Source organism: Gorilla gorilla, chromosome 9, assembly GCF_029281585.2.
Source record: "Gorilla gorilla gorilla isolate KB3781 chromosome 9, NHGRI_mGorGor1-v2.1_pri, whole genome shotgun sequence".
In the NCBI taxonomy this organism is placed as follows: Eukaryota; Metazoa; Chordata; class Mammalia; order Primates; family Hominidae; genus Gorilla; species Gorilla gorilla.
The window spans coordinates 12,326,532-12,347,948 of NC_073233.2; the positions used below are offsets into that span (position 1 = coordinate 12,326,532).

The 21,417-nt window shown below is 40.4% G+C and overlaps 1 protein-coding gene and 1 pseudogene across 3 annotated transcripts; both read right to left on the reverse strand.

The window, feature by feature from the left end:
- Window positions 1-227: 227 nt before the first annotated feature.
- Window positions 228-19,109, reverse strand: LOC101140074 (olfactory receptor 56A4). Of its 3 annotated transcripts, none has more exons than XR_010135354.1 (3): window positions 18,686-18,731; window positions 18,411-18,566; window positions 228-323 (listed from the first exon to the last, which is right to left on the reverse strand). XR_010135354.1 is itself a non-coding variant. In XM_055355290.2 (3 exons), the coding sequence occupies exon 3, from the start codon at window positions 15,151-15,153 to the stop codon at window positions 14,212-14,214; it is 942 nt and encodes a 313-aa protein (XP_055211265.1). In that variant the 5' UTR covers window positions 15,154-15,189; window positions 18,411-18,566; window positions 19,081-19,109; the 3' UTR covers window positions 11,605-14,211. The 3 variants fall into 3 exon arrangements, 1 of the variants encoding a protein (XP_055211265.1); XM_055355290.2 differs by lacking the exons at window positions 228-323; window positions 18,686-18,731 and adding exons at window positions 11,605-15,189; window positions 19,081-19,109; XR_010135355.1 differs by lacking the exons at window positions 18,411-18,566; window positions 18,686-18,731 and adding an exon at window positions 1,359-1,485 and having other exon boundaries at window positions 235-323.
- On the reverse strand, window positions 6,031-15,153 carry LOC101125626 (keratin, type I cytoskeletal 18-like; annotated as a pseudogene).
- Window positions 19,110-21,417: the final 2,308 nt, after the last annotated feature.

Below are 21,417 nucleotides of genomic sequence, written 5' to 3' on the forward strand. Positions count from 1 at the left end.
AAGTCATGGGTTTTTTTTATAAAATGCAGATCCCATCATATCACTCCTAAGATTAAAATCCTTTGGTGAATTTATTGCATGGAATAAAATCATACTTTGAGACCGGCATAAAAGGTTATCAAAAGTTATCTTTTTTGCATTACTTTTGTCTTACAGTTGATATATTTCTACATATGTTTTACTAACCATCCCTGCATTGTTGCAGTTACATGTATACACCAAGCTTACCTATGCCTTTTGTGTAGTCTGTCTCCAAATTCCTTTATCTGAATTGGTCCTTCAAAATTCAAAGTCCACTGTCACCCCTCAAAAGGACTCATTGCCTATGTCAGATGAATATTGATTGTGTTCAGAGCACTTTATAATCTTCCTTTATTCATCCATAACTTTCTGACTTATCTCTAGAAATTCTATCAGTGTCTTAATGGTTTGTTTTTTTAAAGAAACATATCTTATTATACTTTATAATTATAACATAGCATGGTGAACATTTCACAATGTAGTGAGATAAATAAAAGCAGTGGAGGAAGACAGACTTAGTTTAAATTTTGTCCATTTCATATTCTAGGAATAAAACCTTGGCAGGATACTAAAACTCTCTCAGTCTTGATTTCCTTATTTTATAACTAACATCAATCTTACAAGTTTATTGTAAATATTAATTAAGTAATATATGTAAAGTCTTGATATCTAGATTAGTCTACAAATTATAGTTATAATTATTTTAATATTAGCAATAGAAGATGACTGAGAATTAGACCACAGGCTTCTTTCTTTTCTCCTTTGTCTCCATGACTCTGCTTCTCTTTTTCAAACTTTTGATATGTTTACCTCTCATCATGATATTATAACAAACAATTCAGTGTCTTTGACAACCGCATGTTAACATGAAGTATCAACTTTGTCCCTGGGATTCACCCTTGAAATTTACTAAAAGAAAAAACTTGAAACTGGATATGTGTATGTAGGTATGTTTGTCTTAAAGGACAGGCGTAGTCTGAAATAACTGTATTTTCCTCTGTTGGGGTGGTGGTGCACATGTGCGTGTAAAGATTAAAAAGTCAAGAATGACTTAGTTCTTGTGGATAATGCATCCATAGATTACTCAGAGCTCTTTTTGTACAAATTAATGATGACAATCATATTGCCCTAAAACTCTGAATATGATAGCTATAAAGTCTGAAATGCCACATGGGCATATATCTCCCAGGCTTCTCTGTTTTTCTTCTAGAATCAACTTGAAATAACAATGACATTTTTATTGAGACATCCAGGGGAATCTCATAATCTTACAAAAATTCACCTCTCAGTGCTTAACATTCCACATAGAGAGAAAGTCCATTGTCTTTTTTGCCTACCTCCTTCTGTTGCACGCTTCAGCCCATTTCTCATTTTTTAGCTAAGGAGTCAGAGAACAGCTGTGCATTTGTGGAAGGCACTCAAGACTTGAATAGTAGCAGTGTGAGCAGAGCAGTGAGGCTAAAACCAAACTACAAAGGGAGCTAGCCCTGGGGCTGCTGAAATAAGTAAATAAATAAATAAGTAAATAAATAAGCAGAGAAGTAAATAAAGTAAATAAAGTAAGAAGTAAGTAAATAAAGCAGAGAAGTAAATTAAGTAAACAAATAAGCAGAGAAGCAGAGACACATGTAACTGAGTATAACCAGGTTCTACTTTGTGTTGCTTGGCAGATAAGCCTAGGGTAAAAGTCTGCAAGTGCTTAGTAAATGTTAATTTTTTAACTTATTTTAATTTAATTTCTGACTCAGAGTAGGGGAGGGTGGGAGGTGGATAAGGCATAAAAAAATCCCCTATTGGGCACAATGTACACTATTCAGATAATAGGTACACTAAAAAGCCCAGACTTCATCACTATACAATTCATCCATGTAACCAAAAACACTTATACTCTTAAAGCTCTTGAATTTTTTAAATAAATTGCAATTAATTGTTATTAAAGTAAACAGGAGGTCCCACTATGATTCTTAGAGGAAAAGCAGAAAGGACTTTATTCCCAGGAACCTAAAGGCAAAGCTGTATTTAGTTATTCAACTACAAAGCAGAGGACAATTACCAAAGAGTAGATGTTGTTCAATTGGTACTTATTCATCTAATTCAACCCAAGCAACCTTTCTTTTGTGAAGTTGTGCTCAAATTCTGTAAGGTAGTATGACATGTCTCCTTTTCTTTCCTATTGTAATGCCTTTACCACTTTGTCCCTGCATTAAGACCTCACACTCTAAGCCAGGCATCATGTCAGTCTTTAAAGAGCAGGGACTCTGCATTACTTATTTCAGCAGCCCCAGAGCAAGCTCCAGGAGCATCCGGAATCTAGTGAGTAATCAGTAATGTTGGCTGAATAAGTAAACACTCATATTATTAGATTAAAAAATAAATAAGTGCACTAGTGTCTTAAAAGACTGAGAATCACAGGAAGGTGATAAGGCAGAGGCTAAATTTAAGCATAGGAATCATGTAGCAAACAGTAGCATGTCTTTTGAGGGTGTCACTGATTGAGCCTCGATATTCCTCACCTTAAGTGATGCTCTGGGTGCTTCATGGCAGAAAGAGATCTGCTGAATCTCTGCCATAAGAGAAGATGGTGAAATCCTGGATGTGTTCAGGAATAAGAGGGTTTCTTTGGTCCCTAGTAATCACTCTGCACTGCTTCTAGCAGGAAGAGAGGCTCCATCTATGGGATATAATCTGTCCCTCTCTCCTCAATCTCCTTCTTAACAGTGGCCTGAACTCTATGATAATAGGGAAAAAAAGAAGAGGCAAGAACTTACAGAAACAGTAGGGGAGGGAGGGCACAGAAAGAGTGGGTCCATGACAATGACCTAATAAAAGACGAAGATACAGAAATCAAACATTAAGAGGCAGAGCTCCACTCACAACATGGATAATAAAGTAAGCCTGGCACAGGGCACTGTCCTTCTGGTCTCTGGGCTGTCTTTGATGATGTGCCCTTTAAAGTCTCAGGTCAGCCTGGAGGGAGACTGCAACACAGAGAGAACTAGGAAAGGGAGAAAATTCTCAGACTCTGGAAGGTCTGGGAATTTTCATGAAGAGTTTTCTGGAAAATTCAAGAAGGTTCCACTACAGCCCTCCCTGCTTAGCCCCAGGAACTCCCTAAGTCTCCAGTTCAATCTCCATGATGAAATTCTGGCCTAGCTTGTGGGGAACAATGATGAAGAGGATTTTCTATTCAGAATGGCTGCACAGCAGTCTCTGAATGTCAAAGAGGATATCAAATGCATCCCTCAAGGTCTGTGCAGCTAAAATTTTCCAAAGATATGAAACATGAGTACTAGCTCCAGCAAGATTTGAGTAAAGGTAGCAAATCAGCTGTATCTACATGCGCAATACATATGGTGAGGATGCCACCTAGGACCATGCCAAATGGCCCTGTGAATGCATCAGGCTGACCATGAAGGGTTAAAGACATTGGTAGGTGTCCGCAGGCTCACAGGTTAGCTCTCAGCCCTCCCCTAATCATTTTCCATCTATATTCTTTTCTCTCCCTTTCCCCCACTGTCACAGAGTCCAGGCCACTGTTAACAAGGAGATTAAAGAGAGAGGGACAGGTCACATTTCACAGAAGAGCCTCCATGTCCACTAGCATCTAAATGGTAGAAGCCAGGAGGAGAAAGTTTGTTTGAGGAGTCAGGCCGGGAGAGAAAAACTATTCTAACTCAGAGGGAAATAAGCTTAAGACTACTAAGAAGTGTCAGACCAGAGGTATTGGGAGAGCCACACTACACAAGCTGAGAAATAACCCCTGTCACAAGGGCTCTGAGAAGGGCAGAATTCAGCTGGCCATAGTCTTCCCCCAACTGTAAACCCAGAAACTGACCTCATTTTCCACTGCTGAATTCCTGTGCACCAACTTTTCACTGTTTCTGTCATCTTCATCTGAAAGGAAAGTTTATCCTTGATACTTTCCCAGGGCAGTGGTGGTGACTGTGAGCACCACTGGGCAAGCAGGATATTATTACCAATTGGCAGGTCCCAGAGGACCCATAGACAACCTGGACAAAGCCTAAGTTAGCCCCCAGATTGGCTGGAAAGGCACAGAGCTAAGGATACAGCCCACAGGGATGGGTGATTGGACAGAGAGGCCAAGCAGGGAGTGGCTCCTGCACCTAACCACGTGGACCGTGTCTGTCCAATGTTGGTCATTACCTGTAAGCCTGTATGTCCTGACAGTGTGCTAGAAAACCTCATGCAGTGAGCTGGGAAATTTCACATTGCTCTGTGAGCTCAGACTTCTCATTCTCACAGAACAATCTTGGACCCCAGTAAATTATTTAGTGGATGCTGTTGTTCAATGTGCTCATTCTTTCAGATGCTAGGAGTGTCGCCTGCTGGAAGTTCATAACTAAGTCACTCCCCTTTGGCCAAAGAGAGAGCCCTCACCATAGTTTACTTTTCCTTCTCCAACGCAGTTCACACCCAATGACTGCTGATATAAGAATACAAAATCTTGTCTCCCTTTCTTCAATCTTAAACAACACTGAAGAGTCATCCTAGCTCGAGAGGTCCCACTGGGTTAGCTGAGTCATCTGAGAAAACTAGATCATAGTTTAATTTCTTCTTCTGCTTCATTTTGCTCCTCTCACTCCCTGACAATCATTGTTCTCCTGTATGTTTCTCAATAAACTTCCGGCATGCAAATCTCTGCTTCAAGAGTGTGTTTCTGAAAAAAGACAAATGCTGCCTGCCTCAGGTGAGTTGAGCATTTTGCCTCTCCTCTGTAGGATTGTGACAAACCCAAGGGCCTCAACCCCCTTGCCATGGTGCATGTGGGACAAATAGGGCTTCTCCAACAGTCCATCCCAGGAAGTTCCCAATGAGATGGGCTGAGGCCTTCTCGATCTTATTTTTCCATCACCAAGCAGATCTTTTCCTTGGTCCCATCTCTGTTACCCAGTAACAAGCTTCCCACTGAAATAACAGAGCTTCTCCACTAGGTGGAGCGAAGCTTCCCACTCCACCTAGTAGCCACAATCTCCTTGGGAATAAATAAGTAGATGGTAGATTGGTAGATTAGGTATCTACCAATTCCAGGTAGTCTATTAGATGTTCATAAATATCTATATGATAAAAAGGTTTTCACTAGTCATGGGATGACATATATTAAGTACATAGGACCTTCCCAGTCTGGGAAGTTCAGGAAAGCCCTCCCTATTCAAGTTAGTGCCCATAAGAATTGGTTAAAAGTGAAGGGAGGTGTGGGGATAGGCTGAGGATACAAACTTGTGAAGCAGGAGGAAAGGGACCCTGGTATTTTCAAAGACCTGAAAGGATTGTTAAAATTTGAGATTTTAGTACTCAGGAACTGAGCCTAGAGTTTAGGCAGGAACTGGAGCATGCTGGGTCTTTTAGGCCATGTCAAAAGGCCGTGGAACACCATGAAGAATTTTAAGCAGAGGATTGAGACATGATCAAAATCTCATTAGCAAAATATCCTATGAGAATGGATGAGAAGAAGTCAAGCGTAGATGGTGGGAGACCTGTTAAAAAGCAAATGCAGCCATCTCTAGAAAGATGATACGCTTTCTTTAACACTCTGAGGAAGTCCACCCTCACCCATTTTTTTCATCAACAATGGCAGTTTTCCTAATGAGTGTTGGACCCTCCTAGACTCAGCTTTCCTCTCTTTTCTGAGAATGTAAAAACCTGTTTCTCAAAGGTGAGAATTAAGTGTAAATATAAGAATGTATATTTATAGGTTGGAAGATACAAATTGGCCCTTCCATTTTGCCTAATGTAACTTTTCCTACACTCTATAGCAGCCCTATAATGACTATAAGATAAATATTAACATAATGCAAACCACATGTCATTTTAAATTTTTAGTAGCCATCTTTAAAAAGTAAAAGAAAACATGTAAAAATGAATTTAATATGTTATTTTACTCAGCATATCTAAAGTATTATCACTTTAACATGTAACCAACATTTTTTTTTAACTTCTGAACTTTTTATTGGCCTCCTGCTCCCTAAAGGGTACTCTGCCTCTGCTGGCTTAATGTCTCAGAACTTTGGTGTCATTGGTCTCAGACACCACTTTGCTGTCCACTCTGTGGCGGGTGGCAGTCTTTTGAATGGTTTGCATGGAGTTGGGGGCTGTCCAAGGCAACAACCAAGATTGAAATCTTCGCCGTCTTCCAGCAGGCTGCAGTAGGTGGCGATCTCAGCCTCCAGCTTGACCTTGATGTTCAGCAGGGCTTCCTACTCGTGGGCTTGGCGCTGCCTGTCTGCTTAGGTCTCTGCCAGCTCCGACTCCAGGTGCAGCAGGATCCCATTGAGCTGCTCCATCTGCAGGGCATAGCAGGCCTCCACCTCCCTCAGGCTGTTCTCTAAGCTGGCCTTCAGATTTCTCATCCAGTCCAGGTCTATCTCCAAAGACTGGACTGTACATCTCAGCTCCATGAGTGTCATCTCAGCAGCTCCGACCTTGGCGGACTGCATGTAACCACTGTGGTGCTCTCCTCAATCTGCTGAGACCAGTACTTGTCCAGCTTCTCTTGGTTCTTCCCAGCCAGCTCGTCGTATTGTTCCTGATGTCTGCCATGATCTTGGCATGGTCCTGAGATTTGGGGGCATCTATCTCCATGGTCAACCCAGAGCTGGCAATCTGAGCTTGTAGGCCTTTTACTTCCTCTTCATGGTTCTTCATGAAGAGCAACTCCTCCTTGAGAGCCTCGATCTCTGTCTCCAGCTGCAGCCGAGTGACATTGGTGTCATCAATGACCTTGTGGAGCCCATGGATTTCGCTTTTCACAGACTGGCGCATGGCCAGTTCTGTCTCATACTTGATTCTAAAGTCATCAGCAGCAAGACGGGCATTGTCGATTTGCAGAATGATGCGGGCATTGTCCACAGTATTTGTGAAGATCTGAGCCCTCTGATCCTCAAAGGTCTTGAAGTAATGTCCCCAGTCTACCTGGGGTCCCTTCCTCTCCAGGTGCTCCCAGATTTTGCTCTCCAGCTTCTAGTTCTCAGTCTCCAGGCTCCTCACTCTGTCCAGGTAGGAGACCAGGCAGTTGTTCAGGCTTTGCATGGTCTCCTTCTCATTCTGGATGCCTCCCATTCCTGCCAGACCCCCGACCATCCCTGCAGCCAGGCGCCCGGACTCCAAGCCACCTGGAAGCTGGTGGACCAGAACATGGAGATCCGGGAACCTGAGGCCCTGGTGCCTGCACAGACGCTGGCCACACTGCTGACTGGCCGGGTGCCATAGCTGGGCCGCTGGACGCAGCCCAGGGACCAGTAGTTGGTGGAGAAGGTGGAGTGAGTGGTGAAACTCCTGCTGTGCAGGTAGGAGAGTGAGAGAACAGGACTCAGACTTTGCTGACGACCACTTTAACATGTAACCAATATTTTAAAGTGTGGAAGAGCTATTTTGTATTATTCATTCTTTTTGCACTAAGTCTTCAAAATCAGATGTGCACTTTACACTTATTAGCGTGTTGCAATTTGAACTGGCCACATCTCAAGGGTTCATATGGCTCTTAACTACTGTATTGAACAGCAGAGGTCTAGAGTTATGGGAAACTAAACACACCTCCTTTTATTTTCCTTAGGATATAAGTTTAATCTTGGTGATGGTCACATGGCACCATGACTCTTGACTTGGACAGGATACAGGAACTTGTTTAGTTTGGTTTGATTTCTGGGTCAGCTCAAAATTACAGTTTTCATTGTCTTTTTCAATACTACCCATCAAGGTTCCTTTGAAGATTTCTTTTATTATGTTTTTAATTGACAGATTAAATTTCATGTGTTTGTTGTGTACAACATGTTTTAAAGTATATATACAATGTGGAATAGTTAAATCTAGCTAATTAGCATATGCACTACCTCACATAACTATCATTTTTGTGGTGAGAACACCACTAAACGTTCACTATCTTTTCATTTTTCAAGAATACAATATGTCATCATTAACTATAGTCACCATGCTGTGCAACAGATCTCTTGAACAGCCTCCTCTAATCTAACTGTAATTATTTATCTTTTGACCAACATCTCTCAATCCCTCCCTCCCACCTACCAGACTCTGGTAACCACCATTCTACTCTCAAAGACTTTATAGAAAACTTTTTCATATTCTTCATTTGAGTGAGATCATGTGGTATTTGTCTTTTTGTCTTAATATTTCACTTAATATAGTGTCCTCCAGGCTCATCCATACTGTAGCACATGACAGGATTTTGTTTCCCTATTAAATCAGTATGTCAAAGAGATATCTATACTCCCATGTTTATTGCGGCACTATTTGCAATAGCAACATATGGAGTCAACCTAATGTTATCAACAGATGAATGGGGAAAGAAAATTTGGTACATGTAATATATACACATATATGTATGTGTGTGTATATATATGTGTGTATATATTACATGTACCAAATATTTTGTGGCTGAATAGTATAGCAACAAAAATCCTTCAGAGATTTCTTAGTAGACTGGTCTTTCAGATTTCATAATGGGAAGACCTCGTTAAGAACAAAGATAATCAACACATCCAAAGTTCCCAGCTTAGCTCCTCACAGAATCTCTACCAGGGATTAGGACTTTCCAGTAACCTGTAGCCCAGCCTGTTTGTCTTAGGGTAGATATTACTCTTCCTGTACTCCTACCTTAAACCAGTGAAGTTTTTTTTTTTTTTTAGAACCAATGTGGCTATTCAGTAAAGAACTCCAAAATTTCTAGATTCCTCCAAATGTGGTAATAAAAGCACCATTCTTTCACATAAGATGTATTTGGAAACTACAACTAGATGTTGTTAACAAAGGATGACAAAAGGTAGAATTGGAATTAGAAACAACTACAGCTTCAGGTATACATCCAAATAGTCAGACTATACAAACTTATTTGTGGCCAGATTCCAAAGAAATAAGTCTATTTCTCTAGAGACATTGGCTTTGTTTCCAGTTGGTTATTATATTCTTTTTGCTGGGGCAATGAACAAAAGATAAAAATTAACCGCATGCCCAGTCTGAAGTTTTCTGAGGAGTATAGTGGCTTGAGCAATGGAAAAGGTTTTCCATCCCAGACAGAGAAGCAGGAAAGAGCACTGAGAGCAAGGCAGGATGAGATGGGAAGCCCAGGAGGGAGAAATCAAGGTAGCTGAGATTAATGGCCCTATCTTTTCTGATGCTTCCATGGCAATCTTCTCTAGGAGGGGTGAATTATAGTTGATAACATAAACTCACTGAGTCTCCTGGTCTACAGCTGTCATAGACAATAATGAACGAATTCAAGAACCTTCACTCTGGAAATCTCAGTTCTGTTTAAATGGGTAATGTACAGCTCACATTAAAAAACTTTGCCCCCATGGGAAAGCAGGGCTACAGCAGATTTTGGGATATTGGCAATATTGGCAGAATCTGAATCTTCAACCCCAGACTTGCTTCATTTCTACCAGAAGAATGAATGCTTCCTGCTTATATGGAACACCTGGGTCCCTACATGACTCTCATGCTCATTATTTTCCTAGTTCCAAAGCAGACCTAGCAGCTCAAGGATGCTGTACTGTAATTACTATTTGTGACTGTTTAATGCACCATCAGACCTACCCCCTCTGAGGTTCCAGAAGCTATTTTCCTGTCCTAAGCTCCACTCTGCCACTTCCCTCCCCACAGCCCACCAGGGCTAAGGCTATTTTAGGCATCTGAACCTAGAGCATAGGCCTATTCTTCAGGGAGGCATGGGTAGAAAACACAGAAGATAAAATCCAATATTGGGATAGTGATTAACAGGAAGAAAATTGAGGAAACATCACGGAGACTTGAGGCATTACAAATAAAAATTAAAATCTTATATACTTGAAAAACAAATATTTCCAGACTTAGGAGAGAGAGAGCTTCATTTCAGACTTTAGGTATACTCTTAGGAAAATTATGTTTAAATGAGAATTACACAATATCCATAAACCGGGGTCATTTTATTATAGCAGTATACAAAAATGGGCTATAAAGCCTAACATATTACAGACATATCGTTTCCCTATTACCTACATCACAATGGCTTCAAAATTGGAATGGGCAAGTGGAATATTTGTTATTAATGATAAGAGCATGAAAATGCAACTCACTCACTGGACAGGTATAAGATTTGTCCAAATGTGTACGACAGTGAAGGAAAAATGCCTTGGAAAGCCTCTTGGTACCAGCAATAGGAGTGAGGAAACTGGAGAGGATGCTGAGACACAATCCTCTGTCTCACCTCACAAGTCTGGGCTCCAAGAATGAGATGGTGGGATGACAATTGTGTTGCAGACAATGGTGCATAACTGGGTGAGATTTTACCTATGTCACTTTGAACTTCTCTCTCTGTCTTCCAAAGGAAACTTTGGGTTGGGTATCAGCTCACCTCCTCTGGCCAAGCTATGACTGACCATAAATAATGCCTGAGGATAGAGATGGTTTCATCACACACTACCTGTTACCCTTCCAACCCTACCACCTCTTCCTAGAGAAAAGAAAAGATCCCAGGGAGACTCCTGCTACAGTTTGATTTATGTATTGTCTGTGTGCCTGAATCAGAGGCCCTCACTTAGAAAGAGTCTAAATTAGGAAGGATAATAAAGCAAAAAAAGGGGAAATTATGATAGAAGGGAGAGCGGCAGACAAAAGTGATAACACCAAGGAAAGGGACTATCACTCTTTTCTATTGAAAATATTTCAGAAGCAGTGAGTAATAACCGAACAGTTTTTCTCAGGTGAAGTGCCAAGTGACACCTGATTTTGAGAGAAGTTGCAGAAGTTATTCTACCCCAAGAAGAAAAGTTGGACTAAAATAAGAACCCAGTAGGACACTCTGGAGAAAATATGTAATACAGCATTTATGGACTCTGTTTGTTTCATTTGCTATTTTATAGGTAAACTGAGAGTGAGGATTCTTAACACTGCTTTGAGCAGGGATTGCAAAGCAGTCAAGACTCTGCACACTGTGTGGTCATGAATTACGAAGATAATTTACCAAGACAGCTGCTTGGACATGGTGAAAACAGTTTCCTATTTTATGATTACTGTGTCATGCTCTCTCAAACATACAAGATGGGATTGTTGGTACAATTTGGAGGGGCAAGTGGCATTGGAAGCCTGGTAGCCTTAAAGAATGTGAGCACTGGAGTGGTATTATAGCCACATATCTTCAATGGCTGTCCCTACGTGTTTCCGAAGGGATGCTTGTGGAGAGCCTCGTGGTGCACCCAGACTGAAATGGATAGAAATAGGCTATGTTCAACTAAAGGTCTTATGGGGCACGCAATAGTTTGGAGTTCCTACATGATAACCCTCACGTAAGCAAGAGAACTTCTCAAGAAAATAAACTAGTGACAAAAATAACTAGAGGGAAAGAGGAGGACTCCAATTCCGTGGATACCTTACGCCCCAAGGTAAATAAGGTGTGCAATAACGGTCAGCCTATTATTCAGAGGGCAGCAGGGGAAGCAGCATGCTTGGGGAAATAATAATAATGATAAATCATTCAATGTGTATATAATTTAATGTGTATATACTTACTGTACAAAAACTTTTATTAATTCACTCTTTGAAAAAACAATAAAAAATAAATTAACACCATTTTCAAGGTAATTAAGCCAGAATTTATGAGTTTAACCAAAGTTCACAAAATCGGAGTACACAAATTTCGCCAAATTATTTTATCTGAGAATAAAATTCCAGTTGTCCAGACTGTCTCAATCCTAATGGTCTTCACTATATAGAGGTTCATTTTGTGCTGGCTAAAAATAAGGCTCTCTGTTAGGTACTATAAGGACATATAATAGTATAAGATTTTATTGTTGTTTCCAAGTAGTTGTTAAAGAAAATGAGAGATGAGAGATCACTTATAAAATGTTCTACAGATTTTGTTCAACACATTTTTATTTGAAATTTATCTGTATGTATAAGAGACAGTAAAAGTAGCCATGCAGAATTTTAAAGATGAATAAAATACTCTCAACCTAAAAGAAGCTTATGACAGTGTCAGAGAAAGAAATACAGCCACACAAGATGCAAGAATAATGATTCCAGTCGGGAGGATCAGGGAAGGAAGACCTACTGTGGGAGATGGCATTTGAATTCAACCTGGTAGGAAGGAAACAACAGGTGCTGGAGAGGATGTGGAGAAATAGGAACACTTTTACACCGTTGGTGGGACTGTAAACTAGTTCAACCATTGTGGAAGTCAGTGTGGCGATTCCTCAGGGATCTAGAACTAGAAATACCATTTGACCCAGCCATCCCATTACTGGGTACATACTCAAAGGAGTATAAATCATGCTGCTATAAAGACACATGCACATGTATGTTTATTGCGGCACTATTCACAATAGCAAAGACTTGGAACCAAGCCAAATGTCCAACAATGGTAGACTGGATTAAGAAAATGTGGCACATATACACCGTGGAATACTATGCAGCCATAAAAAATGATGAGTTCATGTCCTTTGTAGGGACATGGATGAAGCTGGAAACCATCATTCTCAGCAAACTATCGCAAGGACAAAAAACCAAACACCGCATTTTCTCACTCATAGGTGGGAGTTGAACAATGAGAACACATGGACACAGGAAGGGGAACATCACACACCGGGGACTGTTGTGGGTTGGGGGGAGTGGGGAGGGATAGCATTAGGAGATATAGCTAATGTTAAATGACGAGTTAATGGGTGCAGCACGCCAACATAGCACATGTATACATATGTAACAAACCTGCACATTGTGCACATGTACCCTAAAACTTAAAATATAATAAAAAAAATAAAAAATTAAAAAACCTGGTAGGAAAGATGGGGTTTGGCAAATGGTGATAATGGTAAAAGAAGGCTGATGTGAGAAGCATCAAATGATTGAAGAGAGAGAGCAAAATGGGAATAAGTAATTTTCAAGAAATAATGAGCAGCTCATTTTGGCTACAGTGGCAGAGAAAACAGAGTTTAAGATAAGTCAAAAGTATGTTAGGGCTAGAATATAGGAGGTCTGTAATAAAAAATGCTGTAACATATTAAATATTTTAAACACTGTAGAGATATTTATTTTAATGCAAGTCATTCAGCAAAGATAAGCTTCAGTACAAATGGAAGTAGAATAGTCCAATTGGGACAGTTGTCAAACAATGCCTGGACAAATGATGGACTTGAAATCTGAATTTGCATCCCCAAAAGAGACAGATTAAGACTGTTTATATTCCTTGGAGATACTGAACTGTGTGGCATCATTAAGAAGGAAATGCCAAAATAGTAGAATACACTATTCTGTGAAAAACAAACCTAGAACTTTCATGTCTGGGAAACTGTTGGCAGCTTTGCCAGCCACAGCTCAGGAGGGAGGATGCAGCAAACAGCATCAGAGGGAATGAACAGGATGGCTCATTTGTGCCTAGGACGGGGACTTCAAGGTGAGATAGGAACTAGGATTATAACGACATGAAGATGAAGATGATGAAGAAAAGAACATACAGCACTTCAAACAGTACAACTCCTCCCCAACCTAAAAATCCTAAAACTTTATCAACCTCATTTACAAACCAAAAACTGAAGAAAGAAAATCTAAGTAGAGAGAAAGAATAGAAAACGCTGCCCTCAGAGAGGTGGTACAGACTGAATATCTTAATTGGGTCTAGGAGAATTTTAGGAGCCAGTGAATAGCACATCTGCCTCAGGTGCCATGGAAGAGAGTCGGGGTATTCAGGGCAAGGCACTCAACCCCAAGTTGTTCCAGGGTGGACATCTGGACTTAACCCAAGCCATGCCTTCATCGCACCCAAGCCAGGTAGCCGTCTGCCAGGCTGAATCAGAGACAGGGAAGGAATCAGTGTCATTTGCAAATCAGAAGACAGGCTGATCTTTTTAAGGGCATTATATAAAGTTTGTTTCTTTAGTGGTCAAACACTTCCATTCTAATACAGCTCCATTTGTCAAAGTCTTGGCAAGATTCTTTGTTGCAGATTAGATTAGGAAAAATTCCAAAGTAACCATAGAATCCAGAAAAGGGAGGTTTCCTTTCAAGCAACAGAAAACAAAGATTCACAAATAAATGTGTTCATTGTTGCCTGAGATATTGAGAACAGAAGAATCCGAACTCAGGCAGGATTTAAAGTGAAATTTCCTGTCCAACATAAAAATAATTCCCTATTTCCCAATTTTCATTAACAATTAACAACTCTAAAGGTGGATCTAATCCTTTTTATTCTTACAACCTCTTCAGCAGGTTTTGGATTCCCTGCTTGATCTCCTTGGTTCTCACACCATAAACAATGGGGTTCAGAGCTGGGGGAATGAGGTGGTGCAGGATGTTGAGCAGGATGGGGACATCTGGAGGAATTCTCTTCCTGGCCAGGTTAGTGATGACCAGAACCAGCAGGACTGTGCTGAAGAAGAGGATGAGGATGAAGTGGGAACCACACGTGCTCAAGGCCTTGGCCACAGCACCCTCGGCCTTGATCCTTAGCACAACTTTCAATATAAAAGAATAGGAGATAACAATAAGGATAAGATCAGAGCCCAACAGAGTCCAGCCTGCCACAAACTGGTAGAGCTGATTGAAAGTGATGTCATCACAAGAGAGTTTGGACACAGACAGGTTAGTGCAGATGCAGTTCTTGATTATGTTTCCTGCACAGTATCTGAGCCTGGCAGAAAGCATGGGAACAGGAAGAGAAACAAAGGCATTCCGGGCTATAACAAAGACCACGGCCCTAGCCACAAACTGGTCAGTGATGATAGACGGGTATCTCAATGGATGGCAGATGGCCACATAACGGTCATAGGCCATGACCATGAACGTGCAGGACTCCATGGTCAAAAAACTGTTCATGATGAACATCTGGAGGAAGCAGGCTGGGAAGCTGATCGACCTGAGGTCAAACCAGAAGATGGCCAGGACCTTGGGGATGACGGTGAGGCAGAGCACGATGTCCAGCAGGGAGAGGAGGCTGAGCAGGTAGTACAGGGGCTGGTGCAGAGAGGCCTCCAGCTGGATGGTGATCAGGAGGGTGGTGTTAGCTCCCATGGCCAGGAGGAAGAGAAGGCTGAGGGGCAGAGACAACCAGTGCTGCCAGCTCTGGAAGTTGGGGAAGCAGATGAGGAGGAATTCAGAGACTGGGGCAGTGGAGTCATTGCTGGGAGATGCCATGTAAAGCTTCCTGATCAATCTGGAGACCCAGGGTACCTTAAAATGTAGTAGAGAAGTACAGAAACATAAAAAGTACGTTCTAGATGTAGCAGAGTGTGGGTTTCCACTGAGGCCCTGTATCTGTCCCAATAAAGTTTTTAAAATCACTGTCATCATCCTCCCTTATATTTAACCAAGTAGGTATCATATGCCAGCCACAATGTTTTATATTCATTATCTCATTTCATCCTTTTAAAAAATACTAAGGAGTAATTAATATTGTTATCCTAATGTTACAGGTAATAAAATAGAGATAAGGGAAAATTGTAAGAAGAATCTTCTACCACCACGCAGTTTAAAAACCAGCAATCACAAGTATCATTTATTGTTGTGCGTTTATATGATTTCAGTACACTTTACTAATATTTACTTTACAGTGATTTTCATTCATTCATTCATTTCTCAACCCACTTATTCCAGTTCAAGGTTACAGGTGGGCCAAGCTTATCCCAGCAGCTTTGGGTTGGTTCCCAAAAGCTCAGGGAACCAGGATGCCATTGCATTACAGGGAGCACTCACACACACAACCACTCAGTCACACTGGGACAATTTAGACTTAAACAGTACATCGTTGGGATGTAGAAGGAAACTAGAGTACCTGGAAAAAACTCAGGCAGACATGGAGAGAACATGCAAACACCACACAGACGGTGGCCCCCGCCTGAAATCCATTTTTTTTCCTTGTCAGTGTTATAATGACACAACGTTCTGTGAAATGATGTTACATGAGGACCTGCTGTAATCAAATGAGCTGAAGTTCACCAAAGATGGAATAGAAGTCAGAGAGTGAGTTTTAGGCAAGTAAATATATGCAAGAACCCACTTACCTGGTAAGTAAAATTACCTATTCTTCCTTGTGACCAGGATCCAATTATCCTTAGCATATGTAATCTACATTCTGTAAACTCATCTACTTTGATTACAGCTGTTTCTTTTGTGGGGTATCATTTGTTTTCCCTGACTACTAAACAAAGAGAAAGAGGCCAAATACTAAGAAGGGTAACAGCAATGACTGTCACAGTCAAAGAGGCAGAATGTAGCCAGGGAGTCATTGCAGGATAAGAGAGGGAGCCTAGCTTTGGGAGGCCAAGGGAGGCAGATCATGAGGTCAGGAGTTCAAGACCAGCCTGGCCAACATGATGAAACCTCGTCTCTATTAAAAATACAAAAATTAGCTGGGTGTGGTGGTGCATGCCTGTAATCCCAGCTACTTGGGAGGCTGAGACAGAATTGCTTGAACCAGACCTGGGGGGCGGAGGTTGCAGTGAGCCGAGATCACGCCACTGCACTCCAGCCTGGCAACAAAATGAGACTCCGTCTCAGGAAAAAAAGGAAAAAGAGAGGAAGATTAGGAAGTGTGTGGTCAGCTTAGCTACAATGACTGATCTTTCACCCCTGTCCCATTTGACAGGTCTTCTGTAAGAGGACTGAGGTGCGCATGAGAAGACATTAGAAGACTTTAGCTGCCAGAGAAGATAATGTAAGTATTTATTTAATCCAAGAACTTTCACCTTGAATATTCCAGACTTTCTAAACATAAATTATACAATATACATTATTAAAAAAAATTTACCCATTGTAGGGCTTTAAAACAAACCAAGAATTCAGGAGTTAAAACTGGAATAGGCACAATTATGTATCAGTTCTGCCCTGCATTTCAATATCTGATTAGGCAAATGACCCTCAGTGTGAATTTGAGAAATCAGATTGAACTAATTCACCTTATCTGTAAAGCCTTCTCTTTTCCAATAATCTCAAGTATAGCTACTCTGAATGGCTTAATCTATTTGAACAAGTGAGAAAATAGTGTTTTCTTAGTTCCTTGTCAGAATGCTAAAGACAGCAGTACATTGCATAGATCAAGCAAAAACCATTATCTTTTGAGAGCTTACCTAATTAATAGAGAAAATTGACTTGCAAACATTTATAATGCAGTACAGTTGTGGCTCTAATAATGACAATCATAAAATAAGGAGACAATATTTCACATAATGAAGCAGTGTAATGTGGTTTAAAAGTTAGCCTCAAGCAGAAACAAATGACAATTCTGGCTCTTATACTGATCGTGTAAACCTAAAAGCTATTTCAATTCCATATTGCCCAGTTTTCTCACAAATGAAATAGAATAAATGATACGTAACTTTAGGTGTTATTGTGGGAGGGGAAGGGGCTGTCATATTCTGAAGTTCTGTTAGGTCAAAAGATGCAACAAGCTAAGAGCATCAAAGGACAAAAAAAAATGAGGTAACATTTCGTGGGGGAGAATAAAGACTGTCCTTTTAGGCAAAGGTAAGAACAAAAAAACCTGCCTTCATGGATGTTAAGTAATGGCTAGTAATGAGGCATTAGGGGCTACTGCATCCCAAGTTCTTTGGGGAAAAGGAGGCGGGAGAGTAGAGTATCAAAAGATGTTCAAAGGGAAGCAGTGGCAGCCTTGAGAGGATCCTTAGAAGTCTGTCTGATGGTAGGCATTGTCACATACATTGTAGGAAATCACAGAATATTTGAAAAGGAACGTGATATGCAATAGATGGTGTCTTAGACCACTTTAACCGCTAAAACAAAATACCATAAACTGGGTGGCTTATAAACAACAAACATTCAAATCCTGTAGTTCTGTAAGCTAAGAAGTATAAGATCAAAGTGCCAGCAGATTCCGTGTCTGGCTAGAGCTCATTTCTTAGTTCAGAGGTGGCACCTTCTCATTGTGTCCTGACATGGTGAAAGGGGCTAGCTAGCTCTCTACCATCTCTTTTATACAGGTATCAGTCTCAACCATAAGCCCTCATAATTTAATTATCTCACAAAGTTTCCACTTTCTAATACCATCATCTTGGAGGTGGGAGGGAGGTTAGGATTTCAACATATGAATTTTCCGAGGACACAAACACTGAGACCATAGCAGACAGGTCAAAGGGGAATCACAGAAGGTAGGGAGGCTTTTTGGAGAGTCCCAAATAGTTCAAAGGAAAAGTGATTAAGATCTGAACAAAAGTAATAACCATGTAAACGGAGAAGAAAGAGTAATTTTGAGGGGTGAGGAGGGCTACAAGAAAATTCAGTGTAAGAAAGATTAAGGAGACAGAGAAAGGCTGCAGTCAGGAATGCCTCCCAGATTTTTTAACGAATACAGGAAGACATATGTTCTTTTGGACTTCCAGTAGCACTGATAGATTCTTCCAGGTAATAATATATTTTCAGCTTTGTTTCATAGTTACCTTGTAATTCCTTAATAGCTGGAATGATTTTTCCTCCCTCTGAATTTTCCTTAGTGAAATTGAGGCCTCCTAATCTGAGAAATGAAGAATTGTTGACCATCTGGGGCATTGTTTTCGATCTTCAGTATGCCAACTCCATCAATTCATGCTCCTAGACTGATATTCACAAAGGAGTGGTCATTGTGGTTATTCATTCTAGGTGTCAATGAGCAAAACATGGTCTCTGACCATGAGTCATTAACAGTCTGGAAAAGTCAGACAGATTCTGAACTAACCAAAATGGCAATGGAAGATTTGAGCCCAGCTATGATTGCCTAGAAGAAGCAGTCACCTAGGTTCATAGATGAATTTAGGGAAGAAAGGAAGATTATGACCTAGCTAGGCACAGAGCCTTGACCTCATAGCTATGATATAGTTAGGAGTCTTTGAGCCTACAGAAGTTTTGAGTCTACAAGCCATGAAATGACTTAGCCTCAGCTCTGAAGGAAATCACAGCCATAGGTCAGTAACGCTTGTACCAGAACCTAAGTACTGTGGCAAGGATTTCATCTACTACACTAGGCCTTATTGAAAGAGTTCTATATCCTTTTCACACCAGGCTCCTGGATTCCCCCTCCACTCATCAGCATCCTCTTCCTCATAATTTCCTTGGCCCCACCTTGAGACTCACCAAATTCAGAAGGCTGTACTGCTGCTATTCCTTGCTGTTTTCTACAGGAGCTGCGGAGGCTGATTTTATGGACCCTGACTCCACTAGTCCCTTCCCTCCACACTACTCACAAGAGTTAGTGCCATTATTAGGCACCTGGATCCTGGGGCCCTATGGTCCATGTCCCAGGAGAGTATGTTGTGAAAGGTGTTCAGCATTGGGAGTAGAGTGAGGGTGAAAGAGTTCAAAGGCACTTGGGAAGTCTAATTAACGAAAATGGCATTCATCTAAGTAAAATAAGCCAGACACAGAAAGAAAAATATTGCATAATTTCACATTATGTGTGAAACCTTAAAAAGTCAAATTCACAGAAGCAAAGAGTAGATTGGTGGTTACCAAGGGGCAGGGAGAGAAGGAAATGGAGAGACGTTTGTCAAAGGATATAAAATTTCTGTTACAAGTATGAATAAGTTCTAGAGATCTAATGTGAAGTATGGGGATGGGAATAATATTTTATCATATGGTTAAAATTTGCTAAGACAATAGATCTTAAGACTTGCCACCACAAGAAAAGGTAACGATGTAAAGCAATGGATGTGCTAATTAGTGTGACTGTAGTATTCAGTGTGATGCACTCTATGTGTATCAAAACATCACTTTGTATACTTTATATATAATTTTATTTTAAAAATAAGAAAGGAAAGATACGAAGAAAGGAGGGAAGAGAAAGAAAAAGAAAAAGAAATCCTAGAAAAAAAAAGTGTAAGGAAACTGAGTGATGGGAATTCTTTCAGGATAATTTCTCTGAATACACCTGTAAGGAAGAAACTGAATCAGGCTATCCTCAGCACTGTAACTCTAGAGGGAAGTACTAGAGGAACATTCCCACCAATGAAAGGAGCATGGACCGTGGCCAGTTGAGGGGAGCAGAGAGTGCTTTTCCTGTGAACCTTTCTCATGCAGTGGGAGTATCAGTGGTCTGGACCCCATAGATCCCTGGGAGTGGCCCTCTTCATGCTCATGGTGTCATGTCCAAGATTTTATCTTCATGGCTTTTCTTTGTCTAAACTTTTTGTTTCCTAAGTGTGGTTTCAGGCAATGCAATTGTTAACAATACTCACTTTCCATAGAGCAATGCCTGGCATTGCTTCCTTGAAAAAACAAATGGAATGGTCACCAGAACAGTCACCACTCATGCACAATAGGACCTAGAATATAGGCTCTCCTGAAGAATATTCAGGATCATGTGGGCTTTGGGCATAAGAATCTTAGAGAGAGAAGAACAAGTCTTTTTCTAGGACTCATGGTTTCCTCCCCACAACTGCTGAGAAGGAGACATTAGGACAAAAATGCAGATGGAATATAATCCCACTCCTTACATACAGTAACTCTGGCCGCATCTCTATCTTGCTATGTAGGTGTCTGAGGTGAAGCTCCAAGGACAATGGAAGCATCAAATAAAGTTAGTAGACATGCTAAATGAAGAAAACTATTTCATGAGTGAATAATTGCTCAAGGAAATGTATATTGCTAAGAGCATGCAGTTTAAACTGTGCAAAATATTCTTATCCTCAGAATTTCTTATAAATAAATAATTCCTCTCCACTCTCAGATCATGGGAAGGTTGGGAAGATAAAATGTGATGCTTTTGTTTGAATGCTTGTTTTACCACTTTCTGGCCGCTTCTACTTGGGCAATGTTAGAGACTCTCAGAACCACAATTTCCTCATCTGAAATATGAGGATAATGAACCTTTCAATACATGGTAGTTGCGAGGATAAAATTAAATTTATTTTTTCATTTAACAAACATTAATCTTGACTCTATAATTTACTAAGCCCTATACTACGTTATAAATGCAGTACAACAAAGAATCATTCCTGCCATCTTAGAGGGAGACCAAAATGTAACATATTACACCAAGGATTGTATTATCCTGTATTTATATCCTGTATATATCCTGTATGTATTTATCATAATAAATCTTCATTGAGATATTAATGGGTCATGTTATTCTGATTATTACCTGTTATTTCATCTAATCCTAATATTAACCAAATGAGAGATATATTATTATAATCCACAATTTACTGATGTAGAATCTAAGTAATGCATGTTGTGAGTTGAATTGTACCCCTAATGAAGATATGTTGAAGTCCTAACCCCTAGCATCTGTTAATGTAATCTTATTTGGAAACAGGGTCTTTGCAGATGTAATAAACTTAAAAGTCACCAGTTAACACAAAGACTGATACATTTCCAGTTCAACCACATCCTGAGAGTATTTACCAAGATCCCATCAGACTCTGCCATTGATTTTTCTTTCCTCATGCCAGGAAATTGCCAAATTTTTGCTCC